The sequence below is a fragment of the Drosophila melanogaster genome, chromosome X (assembly GCF_000001215.4).
Source record: "Drosophila melanogaster chromosome X".
In the NCBI taxonomy this organism is placed as follows: Eukaryota; Metazoa; Arthropoda; class Insecta; order Diptera; family Drosophilidae; genus Drosophila; species Drosophila melanogaster.
In genome coordinates this window covers 1964070-1983837 of record NC_004354.4, presented here as the reverse complement: position 1 = coordinate 1983837, position 19768 = coordinate 1964070, and the positions used below count along the sequence as shown (strand labels likewise).

The 19768-nt window shown below is 46.1% G+C and overlaps 1 protein-coding gene across 7 annotated transcripts in view; it reads right to left on the bottom strand.

The window, feature by feature from the left end:
- The window catches only part of Hr4 (Hormone receptor 4), a 66017-nt gene that overhangs the window by 24119 nt on the left and 22130 nt on the right, over positions 1 to 19768 (bottom strand). For all 7 annotated transcript variants that reach the window (NM_001272234.1, NM_001272233.2, NM_001272230.1 and 4 more), the window contains 2 exons: positions 15849 to 15942; positions 7218 to 7266 (listed from right to left, as the gene is read on the bottom strand). Coding sequence is in view for 1 of the 7 variants with exons in the window: in NM_001272227.1 (NP_001259156.1) it covers positions 7218 to 7266; positions 15849 to 15942 (143 nt within the window). In the remaining 6 variants the exon portion in view is untranslated. The remainder of the gene's footprint in view (positions 1 to 7217; positions 7267 to 15848; positions 15943 to 19768) is intronic.

Genomic DNA, 19768 nt, shown 5'->3' with positions numbered 1-19768 from the left:
TACACATACATATCTCACCTGGTTCTGACTGTCATATTATATATTTAATATATAGCATATACCATATTATATAGACATAGTCAGATCTGCGTTGTTATTTATATCATAAACTGCGCATAACGGAACTACTCGCAGCGACAACAACAAGCAGGGGACCCATAACCATATTTTATGATCACCGATCGATAGTTTAGAGAGGAGATTTGATTTACATGAAAATGGTGGAACCATAGTATCTGCTTTCCTGCCGCGAATTCCTACGATTTCAATTGGTTGGAACGAAATGTATAATACACTTCGATCCATTGCGACTGCGAGTGTGGAAACGCTACTGCTATTTTGGTGTTTGTGGTGAGCATGTGGAAACGACGGCCAACGGAGCGTATGCGCGATGCAATGTCGCTGCTTTGCTGCTGCTCAAGGATAACTGCTGTCGCCGACGCCGTGACATATGCGCCAAGAATGCGCCATAAAAACAAAAGTGCAATCGACTGCCGAGAACAGCCGGCCATTGGATCGCATCGCATCGGAGAGAGAGATAGAGATAGAAATAGAGATGGAGATGGATATAAAGACCAAAGATAGAGATAGAGACTATCGCCAACGATCGAGCGAGACGGGGGAGGCGATTCCGGCCAGGCCAGGCCAGGCCAGACTAATGCTAATACAATTAACGGTAGTTTATGCTAATTTCAACATTGAACTTAACTTCGAACCGGAGAGGCGGCAACGAGTGGGAAACTGATATTTACGGCGGGAATGCCAGACAGCCAGACAGGTAGACAAAAGTAGCCAAGAACGTTGGCTGGCGAAAGGTAAGTCTCTGGATGCAGAGAAACAAAACAGGCCCAGTGTCGCAACAGGGGAAAATGCCAGTTCGGCTAACACTAGTGTGACCATTTATTACAGTATTCTCGATTTCGAAAACGCACCATTTTTTCGCAGTGTACCGATCGTGGCTGCAATTATGGCTCTTTGGGCTTGGTTGTACGCTTGCAACTATGCAACTATGGCCTAGACCTAGCCAACTGCCCAGCCAGACAAAGCCCCGCATTTCAGTTACAACCTGATTCTACGACGAATCTTGATCTTGATCTCGTTCCTATTTACGGGTGCTATACTTTGGCCTTCGAGTTGGGGGATAGGTTAAGGCGGGGGATAGTGCCAACTTAAAGGTCAGCGAAGAGAAAAGCCATGTTTAAATTATCTAGTTCCATAATTAGATTTGGATTACATTTCGTTGCAGTAATTAAAGCCTAATTGGGCTAATGCAACGAGACATAAATCGAATGAAACTTTGTGAAACGTAGCACAACTAAAACCATACAGCCAAAATAAAGTGGCCAGATTCATTATACAGACCCTTTAATCGCAAATAATTTGATTCCGAACATACAATATTATGTATGTGGAAAGGCAATGAAACATAAGCTATGTGTTCGGATGTACATATGTGTGTAGGTATGTATGTATATGCTGGATGTTTACTCCTTCCTGCGTGGCATGAACTTTACAGTTTGGCAAGGACACGCCACTGCAGGGGCGGGGTGGCGAAAAGGGGAGGCTGCTGCAACAGCAACAGCAGTGGCAGCAGCAGCAGCCGCAGTTTGTTGGGCGGAGGGCAGGGTCGGGGTCGAAAGCAGAATCCGTTCAAATTTATAGATTGAACTTGCACTTGGGCGCAAAACAAACACACAAACACTTTTACACGCAGCTGCAGATGCAGCAGCATTCGAAGAGCAAGGCAAGGTGCAAGGGGCTGGCTGATGGGTGTTTTTTTTTTTTGGGGTGGGGGGTATGGCTTTTTGGCTGGCAGAACGACGCGACTTTGCAGCGCCTGCACAAGCGAATTGAGAATGGGGTAGGTCAGGTCAGGAAAAGCTCGCTGCCAACTGACCTGCCGCAACGACTCAAGCGTTGTCCAACTTTTCGGCTCAACTTGCCACTGCGCAGGTGCCGCGCAGAACGCCACGCCACGGCACTCCACCCACAGGCCGCCCACTTGTGCAGGCCGTTCCAAGGCAACACGTAAGCAAAGGTTCAACGCACCGCCAAGGACATCGATACGCTCCGACAATGCCTGCTGCACATGACAGCCCAGCCGAGTCGAGTCCTGGCCAAGTGCGAGTGTGTGTGTGTGTTTGTGCTCACATACATTGTGTGCCATATGCCAAAAGCCTGCACATGTGATTACGGCGTTAGCGTAAGTGTGTCACTGGCATTGACGGGTCCACCCCTCTGGAAATCCCAAGGAAACGACATATCCCATTCGAAACGCCCTCTCAATTTTCGAGGCGGATACCTGCCCAAGCGGAAGTAGCGACTCCAGCCGCCCATTCCCAGTTGCCAGTCTCCAGGTGAAAGGAAGTCTGTTAGGGACCGGTCCACCATCCATCATCCACCATCCACCATCCGAAGAGGAGGCTGGCGCGGATTAACGAATATCCAGCCTCTAAACTCCGTTTCCGAGTGGGCGAAGATGGGAGTCGTGATCGAAGCCACTTTTACCAACTCCCCATCAGTTGGCAGATATCTGGAAGGAAGGCATCATCGACTTTCCCAGTCTAACGCAATCCAAAACCAGTCATTTTTAAGGACTGTTTTTGCTGGAAATCAACAATATATAAGCGAATCAAATAGGAATCCATCTGTGAATCGTATGAGTCTACATGCACTTCGCCAATTCTGTGAATCAAATCGGTTTGCATTCGTTTTCGATTCATCGCCGTTTTGATAGTTTGCATGGGCGAATTTTAGAGTCTTTCGCATTTTCGCGCTTTCGTCTCTTTCTCGACTCTTTTGTGTGGGTGTATAGTGTGTGTGTGCGTGTGTGTGGCGCGAATACATGGACACACTCACCCACACATGCACAAACAATGGGCTTTGATCGTTGTCGTTTGAATTTGTCGTGCGTTGAATTCAAGCGCCAAGTGAAAGTTGCTCAAATGTTTATTATGATTATTGTTGCTCTGGCGTACTTGCCATTGTTGCTGTTGTTGCTGCTGTTGTGTATTTTTTTTTACCTATTACTTACCTATTACTTTGCCTGCTATTACACATTGGCCGGGTGTCAAGACTGCGCCCATCATGATGTATTCAACGATGAAACGTCATGATGAGCGCGCTCATTATTGGCCATGTTAGTTAGCTTGAGAGGCGGAAAGGAATCGAATCAAATCAAATTAAATCCCTACTTAACTGGCAAAAAGACCAGGCAACTGTTTTTTTTTTTTTGCCCATTGCCATGGTCACTTTGTGTGTATAACTTCAGTTTTATTCACCGCTCAGCTGGGCTGTCTCGCATTTTAAAAATGTAATTGTTAAAATGCAAACAGCAAAAATAATAAAACTTACACTCAGCACACACCACTTTTTTGCACTTTTTTCTCACTTTCTCCTTTTGTGCACGCTTTTGACATTTTAATTGCTTTTTGCCCATTATCCGGAAACGGAGGAAGGGTGCGGGGCACGGGAACGGGCACGGGCACAGGCACTGGGGTTACCCTGTACTGGCCTGTATCGCACTGATCCCGCAAATACAAAGGCCCGGGCCCAACCTCCAAAAAATCAGCGGAGTTACACTCCTGGAAACTCCTACCCCCCCCCTCCACCCCGCGCTAAAATCGGAATATTGAATTGAATATCAGAGTATCTCGATTTCTGACTCGTTTCACCTCCATCAAGGTTCATTGACTTTCAGGGGGGCAAACTCGCTTTTCCCCCGCCTTCTTTTTTATTTGGCTGTTTGGGAGCCAGCAGAGATTATGTAACATTTACCCACTAACGCTAAGAGCAGCAGGAAACCTAGAAAAACGAAGCCAGCGCAACGAAAATGAAATGAAAATGGGAAAACATCACGAAGTTTATGCTGCACCGGCGGTAGGCGAAGCTGAGCGGGGAGGAAGTGCACTCAGAGAAATAATGCATTAGTTCGTATTTCGTGTACAATATGCATAACATTATCAATTAACATCAATGGGTTTTTTTTTTACATTTTTTTTGGGAATGAACTGCTCTTATATATTTCTATATTCTCAAATTGGTTGACACCACTTTTTCCGTGTGCCAGTTGCACGAGCTCAGTCTCAAGTCCCAAACTCCAGCTGCTGCAGCAATTTCCCAATGTCCAATCCCCGCCAGCCGCCGCCGCTCCTGGCCGCACCATTGTTGGCCATCAGTCGCTTCCTTGTATGACATAACAATCGCCTAACCCAAGCCAACTGGTGCGCCGAGGAGCGGAGACGCAGAAACGGAGGCGATCTTTACCTCCACGAACAGAGCGAGGTGCAACACACCCCACAGCAACCCCGCCACCGGCCCCCGTGCCACCCAGCGCCCACCGACTGGGCCAGTGTTTGTGCCACATTCCAGTTTTTTGCTTGCTTTTGGCTGGAAAATCCCGTTTTTCCCATTCACTGATTCGATCGGACGGCGTAATGAAAATGGAAAACCAAAAGAAAATGGAAGGAAACTCTTGCGGGGAAAAAACGAGTGGCGTGTTGAGGCCGAAGCGCCAAATACCCTAAGAATGAATGCCACTTAAAGTTGCCACTAGAATAGTTGAAAGCATGTGAATGCCTTATGGGATCACTACATATGTATATTTATTTGTGTATTTTATGATAGTTTAGCTATCTTATATAGCACATGCCACATGCCACATAATCATTCGCTGAGCAATTCACACAAAACCATTTCCGAACCATGACCAAGTCAACAATTGATCGAGTGGGACTCGCTTTTTGCGCTGCCTGGCAAGAGTATAATGTGAAAATGAAAACTAACAATGCCAACTGCAGTTGGCAAAGCAAAAGCACAAGCACAAGCACAAGCAAATGCACATTGCACATTGCATCGCTGCACCAAAGTCATCGTCATCGTTCGCGGCAACGGCAAATTGCGAGTCTTACTTTCGTTTTTCCTCACGTAACAGCGGCAAAAGGAAAATGGTGTTAGCAGGCAATGTTACCGTTACAAGCCAAGCCAGCCGAAGAGCGGGCGGGGGTGGAATCGGGGGGGAAAAAAAAAACGGCGGACAAGCAGGAGTGCAACTGTTGCATGGCGATCGAATGAATTCGAACGGTTGCAAGCCAGCGAAGCAGGAAGCGCCACAACAAGCTTTTCCTCACCTCCCCGCCGCAAGTGGGGGTAAAAATGAGGGGCACCACCACACTCACACAGATAGATAGATATTTAAATTGATGCCATGAACCGAAGATCGCTCGCTGCAGTCGCACTTTCGCATTTCCTCGATCGCGCCAATTGGCCAAATAATGAGATATTACCCTAACCATCCGTCCCATAATCGTTATTTAACCATTTATCACAAAGCATTGATCTCATTTGTGCTTTTGCCACAAATAAGTACTTTGAGACCAGTTCTTAATCTTGTCTTAAGGTTATTTGAGATATACACTCATTTTTTAAGACAGACTAACCGATGAATGATTTCCAATCAGCTCGTTTTATCAGCAATTTAGTAATTTGTGTTTTAGCCATGTTTAGCCACTGGTTAATTAAATAATTTAAGGTTAATTGCGTTTAATAAGTGTTGTTTAGAACAAACCCGAATTCGTTTCCTTAATTCATTTTGCAGTTAAAGTACGAGTCCCAATTGGCTTAGATCTTTTACATTTTTATCGCTGAAAATGTGTATCAATGTAAAAGTTCTCGCATCCTGTGACCCTCCATGGGCCGCCCCAATTCACCAAGCGATTGCCCACTGTCCACCAGAGGTCTAGGGCTTTCAGAGTCCCGACAATTATTATCATTTAGCCCGAATCGTTAGCCCGGACAGCTGCTGCCTGCCACGTAATCACCTTGTAGGCCAAGCTTGGCTTTGCCAAGAGTCGCTGGCGATCTGCGGTGGAAATGCAGAAAGCAGGGAAAAACTGCACCAGACAACGAGCGTCATTAACATTTGGCATGGCAGGGAGGAAAATGCGAAACCCGTTTTCCATGGAAAGCAATGCAAAACAAAAATTAAGTCACCGGCAAAATGAAAAACAGGCAACGGCTAAGTGCAACTGAAATCGCAGGAGGGAGCGGCGTCGCTGCTGGGGCACTCGATTACTTCATCGCCGCGAACAGAGAGAAAGTGGCAGGAAAAACGATGCATTCAATGCAGCTGAAAAAAAAATTAAAAAAAAAAAACTGCAACCGACGATCGGCAAGATGGCGTGTTAGTCGTTAGTCCGATCCCCGTTCCCTTCCCCACGCTAATCCCAGCAACAATTTCCCCATTTCCCATTGCGGCCAGCGTTTGTTGCAACTTCAGCCATGATTATGTGGCATTAACTTTTGGGTTACGCAACCAGCCCATGCAGCAATGCAATGGAAATTGCAAATCATATGATGCACCCCCTCCCTGTGGAGGCCCCCCCCCCCATCCCCTTGCCGCACCGCAAAATGTGTTGCGCAAATGGAGTCAGGCAAGAAAACGAGCTGTGGAAAAACGACGGACGGCGGGAAAACAAGGAAAACAACATCGACGACAAGATATCATGGGCTTGCTGCCGTTGGACGGCAGGGGGCGTAGGGGGGAGGCAGGCAGGGGCATTGGGTGACGGCGATCGTCGTCGTTGAACGTGAAAAGCGGAAAAGTTTTGCGGCAGCTTTGTGGCACATAAAACATTCGACGCGAAAGGAAAATGATATGCCGACAAAAAATAAAAGGAAAACGAAACGAAACGAAATGAAGAAAAACGCACGGCACTGACAGGCTGGGTTGATCAGTTGTGGGCAGGCAGAATCTGCTTACACTTCCTGGACTTTCTGTGAAGAGTACAGCTATACATAATCTTATAGTTTTTGTCGAAAAGCTATTACCCTTCAAAGAGTTTTTTTTCACTGAGCTATCAAGAGGAGTAGTGACAGTATCACTTTGCAAATAGGTTGTTCTTAACCATATTAAGCATACGCAGTGTTGGCAGTGTTGCTCACAAAATGCAAGGGAAAAGGAACAAATTTCAGTTTAAAGACCAATTCAATGTGTTTTGTTTTCGGCGCACTAAATGCTTACTTATATTGACCGATATTTTAGAGCCTATTCTATATATATATATATTTGGGAAAAAGTATTTAAACTTAGAGTTGGGGAAAAGAAAACTAAGATGGTGGGTATTCAAATCGATAGGATATGAAAGAAACTAAGCAATTGCCGAAATATCGAATAACAATTACTCGCACTGCAAGGAAAAGGTCCTTCATCAACTCACCTGTGTAGTGTGATCCTGCTGAACTTTGTCCTTCCTCCGCCTGGCATGTCTGCAACGAGAGCGAAAGAGATGGACGGCTGTATTGAAATGCATGTTTACGTGCTTTTTGCAGTTATATCATACCATACCCATCACCACCCCTCCCACCAGCCAACCCACCACTTTTCTAGAAGTGCATTTCACTCTTGATTTCGTTTTTGGTTCGGCTAAACTTCGTGCGGCGCTCGTGACTCGTGCATTAGGAGAGCGAGAGAACGAGAGAGCGATAGAGCGTTAGAGAGCGGAGAGTGACAAACTGTAAAAGCTCTGCGATGCACCGCTGCTCCGCTGACGTCGCTGGGTTATTCAATAGAGCTGTATGATTGTGTGTGTGTGAGTGTGCGCTATCTGCCGCCATCGCAACAAATGCAGGAACAACAGCAACAACAAAAACCGACCACAACAACAACAAGAACAGCAAGCACATGGGGCTTTTGCCATGGTATTGTACGTTGCCTATTGCCACTGCAACGGATGAAACGACCTCCTACAGGTCTTTGACCCACTGCTGAGCGCGCTCTCTCTCTCTCTCTCTCCCGCCGCTCTCTTGCCGTGCTCCTCTCTTCATCTGCCGCTCTACCCCCCTCCCCCCCTTCGGCCATTCTTTTTCCTCGTTCAGCTTTTCATTTGCACGTTGTTATTATTTCCCTCAGCTGTTGTTGCTTTTTATTGCTTTGCTATTGGCTCCACACTCCACTTCCCTTCGCCCTGCCGCCCGCTCTCCGTTTTTTTCAATTCTCATCCATGCCTCCCCACTTGCATTTTCTATTGATGCGCCTTTTCGGGCCTTTCCTCGCTTTTCAGGCACACGGACAGTCCCTGGGTTTCCCATGTGTGGAAATGACTTTTCGGCCGGATGGTTGGGTGGTAACCCTGGTCTACTGGTGTGATCCTTGGGCTCCTCCGCTTTCTGCATCCGACTCTACATGCTCTCCTTAAATTTTCTTATATGCCAACATTCCCGACGAGATTTACCTAATCCAAACCCTCTACAAATACATATGAATGTGTGTGTTCTTTCTAGCCTGGCTCAGTTTGCCCACCCGGGGTGATTCTTCTTCCGCCTTCCGTCTTCCTGCAACTCCTGCCAGGTGCTAGTCAGGCTTTCTTCCCTTTTCTTTGGCCTGTTTGCGTAAAGCAATGCCGCATTCTTTCTGTTTGCCTGTTCTTTTTTGTTAGTTGAGCCCCTTTGCTGGCGGGGAATGGGGTAAATGGCCTGGTGGCTCCAACTCAGCCCCTACTGCTCGGCGACGCGGGTTAAGCGCCGGTCGTGGGTGTCAGGTGGAGGCCCAGGTGAAGCACGTTGACTTGTCTCGGCCATTAGAAACTGGCGCAGCCTTCGACCATGTAACCACTTCAACTGACATGACACACACACGCACACACACACAAAATTCTTCGGAAGAGCAAAAAGAGCAGAAAGAGACGGACAGAGGGTGCTATAGGACTGGCGATAGAGATAGCGATAGCGACAAATCACCGCATTGCTCTATAAACTTTTAACCCAATTCTTGCGCCTTATTTACACAGACGGCGATGACTTTATTTTCATGCGCTCCCCTCCACTCCACCCATCCTCGCATCCACCCCCCACCACCGTCTTGCGGCTACTTCGTCGGCCATTTCCTCCGATTTTCCGCTTTTCCCCGTCTGAAAATAGTTTTGGCTCTTCTTGTTATTTATGTGGCTCGATGCAGTTCGAAGTGCTTTTCTTTCTCCATTAATTTTGTATTTTTAACCTCAGCCCAAGCGAGCAGAGAACAGGAAGATATACTATATAGACAGGGGAATAGGAATAGCACATTAGGAGGAACTCCTTTCATGCGGATAAAAAACTATGAAGGAAGAAGCGAACTTAAAATGGCAAAGGACCTAAAATTCGTTGGAAAATATAAGCCTCTTAGCAGCTTAGTAATATACTGAGAAATATAGAAAACTTAATAAATCACTTTTAATGTAAGCCTTGATGTCAAGTTCCTTGGAGAAGTGCATATCAAAGAACCATAGAAAACAAGAGAGTAGCTAACCAGAACGACTGCATCGCACCCTCTAGCTGAAAACGTCGGACTGTGACCAAATAGTTAACTCTTGATCGTTTAATCAAAATGAGACCTCTTTTCAAAAAAATTATGATATATTATGCTTTGAGATTACCCCCTAATATTTTACAGAGTGCTCACACATTGGGAACATCACGCCATTGCACTTCAATCTAATCTCGAACTCCCTTTCCCATTAACCACTTACATAGTTACTAGTCGCTCCCATTCCCTTGTCCCACTATCGGGTTCCATATATGCAGCTCTTTCTATTCAAGGGGAAGTTATTGAGCTAAGGCTAACAGACCTATGATACCCTAGAATAGTACGTCTTAAGCTGGACGCCGGATGTCTCGCAATATCATCTTTACTATGCTCATAATACTTCTTGGACGAGGACTTGATCATTAAAGGATGAATGTTTTCATAATTCTGCCGTGATGAAGTATTCCTTCAAATTTCATTGAAGAAAACTATTGGCTTTGCATTGTATTGTAATTGCCAGTTGTGCAACTGAAGGGTATCATTAAGGGCAGCGTATCATGAATTTTTGATACGCCTAGGGGTGGGGGTGCGTGTTTACAAGTATTTGTTTTCCCCTCTGTGAGTGAATGTGTGTGTGTGTGTGAGTCTGGGGCCTATGTTGCATTGCATTGCGTTGCATTGCCCTCCGTCGACAACTACAACACTGGCAACTGGGAACTGGCAACAACTGCAGCAACTGCAACTGTCGAGTGCCGACTACTGCCCTACATTCAAGGCAACGACTCTGAGATAAGCACACACACACACACACACACTCACATGCCAGGGGTTGGGGCAGTGGGTGGGCTGGTGGGTTGGTGGGCGACGCGGTGGTGCAACGCAACTGCCACTGCCATTCAACTGGCAGACACTTCTGTGGGGCATCCAAATGCTGGATGGGGGGAACGAAAAATAGTGCTTTCAAGTTCCAGACTCTGGTTCATGTACACACACATGTGTGTGTATGTATGTGCCCACATGTCTGTGTTTGTGCGGACGTGGGTGTATTTGTGTAGACATTCTAAGCGGTCATAGTCCCAGTAAACTTTCGCTGGCTATATGTACATACATCAAGGAGGGGTGATGAAAGCGGAGAGAAGGGGGCACCGGGAAGTGAAGTGTGGTGAAGTGAAGCAGTGCCGCAATAAGCAAACAGAAACCGAATAAATTGCTACAAATGCGAAATATGCAGACACCATGTGGTGGCAACTCTATAAAGCATTTGAGCATGTGTGCGCAAATAGGAGGAGGCGATGGCTAATGCTTACCATATGTGGGTGGTAACTCTGGGGCTAGAGGCGGCTGGCAACGCAACATGCAGATACAACACTGGCAAGTTGCTTCATAATTTCAGTGGGTCAGAGCAGAAAGCAATTCCAACGTGTTGTTTATTCACTGCCGAATATATTGCTTCCGCACATTCGGGCAAGAACACTAATAAACGCCAAAGCACAACTTCACTTTCATCTTGCAAAGAAAGGGAACATACTGCCAAATGAGTTATGAACAGACTGCAGGTGGTGGCAAGTCAATAGAGCAACACACTCCGCCCCACAATATCTAATATGAGATGTAAGATTCCATGCTTTAAAGGATCGGATTTTGTTTGGCAGAGCAGAGATTAAAAATGGAAAATGATGGGACTGTAAAGCATTCATAAGGCTCTTTGGCTTAATTTCTACAATATTGTAACTTAAAGCAAGCAAAATGAAAATCAACAGTCGAGAATCTCAAGTTACGAACTGTCGATGCTACAAGCAAACCGAACATCGCACATCAAGCAACAGAATCGAAAACTTTCCTCGCAACGATCTTCCGCTCTGGCGGTGACGCATTAAATTTCACCTAAACTTGAATTGAAAATTTTCATGATCAACGGCCATAATGGGGCCCCGAAAAATCAGAAACAACAAAGACGAGACTCATCCCATCCGTTTAGTAATCAAGCTGGGGCATCTGCAAGCCAATGGACGGTGGGGGGGGTGTCAGTGACACACACGCACACACTCTCCAAGTGGTGTGTGTGTTTTTTTTTTTCTTTTTTTGGGTAAAAGTGAACGGGCAAGTTCAAGTTTATTTTCTGGAGAAACAACAACGCACGGAAATTAAGCTACCCGAAAAAATAAGAAACAAATAAAGGGCGTCAGAATGACGAAAGGGGGGCCAGAAAGAGAAAGGGAGAAAGCGCCAGAGGGCGACAGAAACAGAGATACCAATGGGATGTTGGGCAGGAGAAAGGGGGGGGGGGGCTGCTCAAGGTGTGGCAAGTCGTCTCGCGTGTGAGTGTGAGTGTGTGTAAGATTGGGCTTGACCCCCGAAAAGAAGAGACGATGCCAGCGATGTTTGAACTGTAACTGCAACCGGTTTTCGTATCTCGTCGTCGCCAGCTTGGAGGTGGTGCCAAAGGTGGGTGGGTGGTGTTTGGTGGAGGAATTGGTGAGGCGGCAGCACAGTTTGTAGGGGGGGTGGTGATGACTTGGAGGTAAGCTGTCATAACGCCAGCCTAGGGTGACTAGGCACTTGAATACTCTACTTAAAAGCCGATAAGCTGAAACGGATTGGGGCGAAGCCATGGATTTGATTAAAACAATTACCAATCAATTTTGCCACATATTAAAGCTGCTTTTTATTGCCGCCAAGGGGGTTTCTTTTTAAGTGAGTTTAAGACGAGCCATACAGAGTATGCTGAGCATGGCTGCCACCCTCATTCCTCTCTCCCTCACTCTCTGCCTCGTTATCTGCCGTCCGTCTCTTTCATTGACATTTTGGTTGTCTACCAGTTTTGGGTAAACTTGATGTTGGCGTTGTTGTTGCAAAAAGGGCGAAGAGTCGAAGAGTTGTTGTTGGGCCATTAAACGTTCGTTGACACCGCCGAACGTAGTTGGTTGAAACGCGATTCCAAGTGGAAGTTGAAGATCTTTCCACCAATTCGTGGCATCTCGAGAGAAACAGCGCATACAATCGATTCGCTGATTCGCGGCAATGAGTTAACGATCATCGTTAAAGACAATTGTTCGATGCCCCGAAACGAAAATAGTTTTGAGCCAAAATAGGACAGTTACAAAGATACAATTTCAAAGGTGCAGCCGTTGAAAGAAATTCATAGATGGGTAGGTAGACTGCAAGAACCGCAGCGTTGATACATTTTACATCGATCAAAAGTAGAGTGAGCCCATAAACCAGGAAATCCCTTTTTGGTGATATTATGGTGAGTGAGTGACGCGTATTCATTTCGTTTTCGTAAGTACAGTACAGTACAACTAAAACCTTTCAGCCGCCAGAGTTTCAGCGTATGTAATTGATGTGAAAGTGAAATTTCGTTCGGTTTGCTTTGGCTTATTTTGTTCGTCGCATTACTTTTCACTCTTTTCTTTTTCGGCTTTTCGGACAGGGGTCAAAATCTGACGGTCATTACGAGTTGACCATAACCTTAAGTTTTTTGTTTTTTTTTTTTTTTTTTTTTGACGGTGTGGGGAGGGGGGATGAAGAGAGAGTGCGATAGAGAGATCGCAGCTGTTTTTTGGGAGGCTGATCGCCGCTATGTTACGAGAAGCGTGAAAGAAGAGGAAGAAAATGTGGGGAAGCAGAAGAAGCAGAAGCCGAAACAGAAGCAGAAGCACAAGCAAAAGCAAAAAAAACAGAAAAGTCGTGGCAGAACGACTGCGCAGTCGGCGTCAACGCAACGGGTTCAATGGCTGACCCAATTTTTCAGCCACAGAAGCGTGAAAGAGAGAGCAAGAGAGGGAGGGGATGAACATGAGGTGATGGTGATGGGGAGAACAAGAGGGAGCGAGAAAAGTGGAGCCATCAAAACGAACGGGAATCGCGCTGTGAAAGCCAACTGAGAGAGATGGCCATAGAGCAGCTAAGCAGAACGCAGCATAATGCAAGTTCACTGAGCGATCGCCCCATCTCGCTCGCTCCTTGTCGCTTTCGTTGCTTCTAACAGCGCGTTGTTGCTTTTGTTTCGTTGATTGGCATTCCATGTGGATGTTGTCGTTGTTGCTGGGGGATTTGTTCATGCGCAAACAGTTCGTTGTTACCTTTATGTAATTTCTTTTCATTCCATTTCATTTCGGTCTTTCCTCCTTTCTTTCTCTACGGTACTTGCCCTTTTCCACCATTCACTTTCTTTGCCCGCGAAAGGGACAAAAATAATCCGAGTCCGTAGCACAAGCCATCCCAGATATCTGTTGCGATCATAAAACCACCCAAAAGTATCACTGCGATTACGTGAAAGTTTATTGAACTTTCGGTTTCGCTCGCAGAATGCAACGGTGCTACAATGTGAGTCGCTCGGTCAACGAGTCAATGGCGCCCGAACAGACACCGAACCGACAAAAAATAACCGATCCGACCCCAAAAACCGATTCAGTTCGCATCGCATCACGAGTGCAGTTCGTGAGAAAAACCAAAGCGCAACAAAAATAGCTAAACAGGAAAATGTGGAAATCGGTGAGGTAAGGTGGAGTTTTAACGAATTGTGATCACCCTGGAAAGCTACAAAAATCACTTTTTCAAAGCTCTTATACACAAATGAACTGTCGTGGGTGTTATTTCAAAATTTGCTTTCATTTGGAAGGGTTCACATTGGCAGAGGCAATGCCCAAACACTGATCCTCGTGGAGGGTATACTCCAAACTCCATGTGAAGGAATATTCGGACTCCCATAATTCCGTTGTCTGAGGTTGCAACGGCCAACGGCCCCCTAAAACTCAGTTCGTGGTAAGACTTCACATTGATTTCGGCCTCAGCCACTTTCCATTGCATAAGTCAAAGTTGCCAAGGAGGTTTTGTGCTCACAGCGCAGGAGTCCCAGGGGGCGCAGTTGAGGAGTGCGGAACATGTCGGTCTGTCCGTCTGTCTGCCTGTCAAACACTTAAAATCCACTTCCCAGCGGACACTCGAGTGTGTCCCACACTTCAAAGCCCCCTCTGTTACCTTTCCGCAAGCCCTCCGCATCACCACCTCAGTTTGCGTCTTGTGTTTTCTTTGCAAAGCGTGAAATTTTTGCACTTCCTTGTTTGCATGCAACATACTGTACTTGAATAGCAAAGGCAGCCCCACAAAGCCCCACTTCCCACTCTCCGCACCTCCCTTCCCTGCCCGACCTCGACATGGCCCGTCCTTCCTGGTATGCTCCACAACACCACGCGGAGCAGTAGGAGGAGGAGTATGGGGAGTAGGTAACCACCGACTTGGCTGCTCCGCCTCCGTTCGACGCTGCTCGCCTAGTCGCTGATTACAAGCGAGCACACACAAATGTGCACACACACCACGGGCCATCGCAATGTCACCAACGGCTGTCCACTATATGTACATACGTATGTAAGGGGGGTCTAATGGGGAAGTGTATGCTGCATATACATATTTCCATGCATCCTCAAATGTAACGAGTATTAGGGATTCAAAGCAGATGAGAGGAGTGAGTGAGCAGAAAAGCGGAGATAAGTCTATTAAATCGGTGCAGACCAAACTACTAAGTGCACTGCTATTCGTCCGACCGCGACTGTGGCGGTGTTTGTGTCATTCGCGTCATTTCATGTTCACCAACGCATCGCCAGCGATGCCGCAGCACCCCTCGCCGCCCGACCAGCAGTAGTCGCTCCTACTGTGCCACTGGCTCGTTGGCTCCGATGGCTCTTTCATCATGGCAATTGGCGTCACTGCCTCACTGACTGCGACGCCGGCCGCGACTGCGACTGCGGCAGCGACTGCAGCCGGCTGCAGTTTGCATCATCACCTTGTGCCGTTGTCAGGGCATTGGCACAGTTTCTACACTCACACACTCGCACAGGCACACAGACACACGCGTCGCACACAACGACGACAGCCGTGCACATTTGTTGTTTTCCTTTTTTCGCTGTTGTGCTTCAGTTTGCTGTGCTTCTATTTCGCCTTTGGTTTTTTTTTCTCGTTTTCATTGCTCTTGCACTTTATCGATAACCAGCTGGGCAATCGGTAACGGGACTTGGCTTGATAACAGGACTTGAATGCAGGTGACGACTGTACCCAATTAAATGCCATGTTAAATTAAGTGCACATCCGGAATATCCCTTTGTAAAATTACGTATACTTAATATTTGATTTTCAAAAATTACGCATACGTTATATTCTAATAATAAGGCATACATAATATTCCAAAAATTACGTATACGTAATATGCCAAAATTACGTATACGTAATATGATAAAAAAATTACGTATACGTAATATGCCAAAAATTACGTATACGTAATATTCAAAAATTGCGTATACGTAATATGTAAACGAAGAACAAAATTATTTCCGAAGTATCTTATTAATCAAATGAAAACTTACAAAAAATAAAATAGGTTTGCAGCTAGACATGGCTAATTCACTCATAAAATGACAAAACTCCCTATTACATTTTTTATGAGGTTAAGTCGCCGATCAATTGGAAGATACTTGACTTGCTGAACTGCATTTTGCAATTCTAAGCCCCCTGGTGAGCGCGTGACCAAGGAGGGCATCTGCTAATTGTGGCACAAAGTAATCCCGACACTTACCACATTCACCAAGGCGGCGGAGGATGCAACAAATGCTGACGGCAACAGCGAAGTTGAGGCGGATAAGTCTGGCGTTTCACTCAAATGAAAATGGCTGCAACAAAGAAATGAATATTAATTACATAATAAAGTTTGAGGACTCTAATAGTAAGAGTAAAAGAAACAGGCGGTAAAAGGCCACTGATAATAGTAACAGTCTTAGGTCTAACGGCTCTTTATTGTGATTTTCAAATATTACCAGCTCTTCTGGAGATAATTATAAAATCGTATGAAAGTCATAAAAAATGCTACAAATATACGAAAATTCATGGAAAAGTGCAAATCACTTAGATGGCCTTTGGTCCTTTGGCCAACATTTGGTCAAAAGTTGGCAGCCACGGCGGCAGCTTTCCCGCTCCCATGTGCGATCCAGCTCCAGGAAAGCTTCGCAGCCCTGAAAACCCCCAATTCCCAGACCCCCGGAAAATCAATGCCTCCCGTCTGCCTGTCTGTGCGGCAGAAGAAGAAGCTTTTGAGGGTCGCGGTGAGGGACAACGTTTAGCACCAGCGCTGGTTTGCTCCCCCCATTAGCCAAATTGAGAGCCGCCTCTCTCGGAAAAGCTCGCGCTCGTTGCAAGAAGGCAAACAGGCGAATAAACTACATCTGTTCGTTCTGTGCGATTCTCAACCTCAAGTGAACCAAGCCGTCAGTGGGAGGGGGCCGAGTGGGCTGAACGGGCTGAACTCGGCTGAACCGCACTGAACCTGCCCCACGGAGCGGGGCCATTGGGATAGGTCCAAGTCCTCTGTGCCTCTGTGTGCGTATGTGTATTCTGTATGTATGTGTGTGTGTGTGTGAGTGCTTGACTGGGGCGGCTAAAAATAGTTAAATGCAGTGGCTCGGTCTGTCGGTCACTTGCCAAACACCCCGACAGCCCCTGTCCTTCGTTCGCGAAAAACACATATGAAAACCAGTAGTCGTGCTGGTTTTTTAATATTTTTTTGGGATCGAAAAATACATTTCCGCGTTCGGAATTTAGGCATTTTTTAGCTGCCATGAATACATTCAAAATATTTTAAAATGCTTTTTATGCCTTTAATACAATATATAACAAAACTCTAAGTTCACTTTTGCAATCTTATTGTTATTGAGTTTTTTTTTTGCCAGTGCACCCCTTTGTTAACACAACAGCAACCACCACACCCCGCCCCCGCCCCACACGCGGGCTTTTTCACTTTTAACATTTTATTGCCATGCTGGCAGTTTTTTTCATGCTCAGGTCTTTTTTTTCTGTATTTCCCATAGAACTGTAACGCCCACCGTCCCGCGCGCCCCCTCAACACCCCTTTTCCTACCGCCCCGCCCCGCCCCGTCCCGCCTCATTCAGCATTTTTGTTTTCATGCATAAAGGTTGAAGACCTTTCACCTACTTTTTGTGTGTGCTGCTTCTTCTTCGCTGGCTCTGCGTTTGTTGTTGCTGTTTTTTGTTTCGTTTTTGATTTGGATTTTTCGTTCGAGTGCGTGTGTGTGTGTGTGCATGTGTGTGAGTGTGTTTTTTGTTCTTTTGGGGCAAGAGAAAAGTTTGCATTTTAAATAATTCAACGAGCGAGATGGAGCGATGGAGCGTCAGAAGAACTGTAAATGTCTGGCGGAAGAAGCGGAGCGGCAGAGCGAAAGGGAGAGGGATAGGGAGATAGAGCACTGATGTTACATTTGAGTGTGTGTGAGTCATTTGAGTCGTTCTGCGAGTGTGTGCGAATGCACTTCTCATATATTTAGAACACTTTTTGTTGTTTATTCGATTTCTGCTGGCCGCCTTTGTTGTTTTGTTGCATTATTTGTTGTTTCCTTGGGGTTTTTGTTGTTTCTGTTTGCCTTTTTGCAACGGCGCACTTGTAAGAAAGAGAGGGCAGAGCGCTGAAGAGAGCAGGATGATCAATCCAAACGAAGAAGGTACATTCAACTTTGCATTCGCCGCTCTCGTTTCTTTCCAATAAGCATAAAATATGCCAGGGCATAAGGCATAGAAGTAGATCTCCATGGGGATCCTAGGTCCCGATCCACCCAACCCTTTCAGCCCCAGCCCCAGTGCTCCTCGCTTTCTCCTTTGCCCTTTGCGTGCTCCGCTGCTTTCTTTTGTTTTTACGTTTTTTTTTTGGCAATGCCAATCGCAAAAATGTATTTAGGTCAATTATAAATATTAAACGCAATTAGCAATGAAATGTTCAATTTCATTATCACCGCAGCTGGCGTCGCCGTCGACGTCGCCACGAAAGAAAGAAAAAAAAAGAAGACAGCAAATACAAACAGAACGTGAATAAAATTGGCTGACAAAGCCGGCTGATAAGACAAGTATTGGTGTGTTTAATTGGGCTTCGTTCGACTCGAGCCAACGTCTTCGTCATCGGAGGTTCAGCGGTTCCGCAATGTCAAGACTGTAGTAACCTAATTTTTCGACAAATACGCTGGCTTTGCACCTGTCGGGTTTTCGTTCTAAGTATATTCCGCAGGTACATAAATCGGCCAAACTGCAGGAACTGAAAACATACATAATTACGGCTGAAGGTCGATGATATTTATTTAGCGGCCAAACCGCTAAGGAAACTCTCATTTCCCGGGTAAATAGGCGGCCAGCCATCTTTTAGCTGGCTTATTCGATTCAACTGCAAGTGCAAACGCAATTGCGTTACTCGCAAAGTCCTTGACAAATGCCAAGCGATGACCAGGGACTGCGCCGCTCGAGCACCCTTCCAACACCCACAACACCCCCCAGCCACAACAACACGCTGCAATGCGCCCCACATCCCACAACCCACACCCCACACCATTTGCTCTTGCAGCACGCGCACAGATGTTTGTCTTTGACTCGAAATGACCTTAAACTGGGTTAAAGCTTGCCAAAGTTACCTCGAGGGGGCGGCTGGGGGGCGGGGCTGGCTGTAAATTGAACTTTCTGTGCAACAGAGCATGGCCAACGAGCAGCAGAGAGAGAGAGAGAGAGCGAGAGAGAGAGAGACGGCAGAAGAGAGCGGAAGAGAGAAGCAGTTTGTTTGCCTAAATGCAACTCATGAATCATTCACACGCAACTATGAATATGCAGCAGTGAACCGATTTGAATGCACAACGTATATGCCCGCACACGCACTCGAAAAGAAAAACCCAGCACTATGCCCAAACAAAATTGCAGTCCAAATTGTTGTTTATGCAAACTTAAAAAAAAAAGAGCAAGCACCTGAAGGAATGCCAGCAATGCTAACAAGCTCAAGAAAGCGGCCTAAACGGAAGCTTGTGCTGCATCAAAGGCAAATGATTTAAAGTGGAGTATTAGTTAGAGATTGTGCCTGTTGAATCTAACCGAAACATTCTTTAATCTCGGTGTCATTCTAGGATATTGGGGATCCTCAAAGATATTTCCATCGAACATAACCTCAAACGATGCTATTATTTACATGTATACAGTTACCAGCTGGCTGCTCTTCTAATTGCCTTGCATGTAATTCATTTTCTATTTGCCAAGAGAAAGTAAAAAACAAAACCACACACTCATGCTCATCACACACACAGACAAACTGCTGTCAATATATTTCATTGCCCATCAAAAAATCAAAAAAATAATTTGACGCTTCGTTTTCTATTGTTGTCTCCATTCTCGCTCTTTCTCTCTCTCCATCCGCCAACGTTTTCGGGTTTGTGTGTGTGTGTGGGCGTTAAGTCGGCGGCGCAGTTGAAAAGAGAGAATTGAGAGAAGTCTTTTAAGCGGAGTTCGTTCGTGGTGGTGGAAGTAATCGTAAATAAAAAAGCCCCATAGCAGAACATTTGAGAGAGCGAAAGGTGAATGACTTTGGGTATAAAAAAGTTGCGCAGTCCGCTCGTTTGCCATCTCTTTTTGGGCCCCCTTCAGCTCCCCTTGTGCTTTACCCAATTTCTGACTATTTCGATA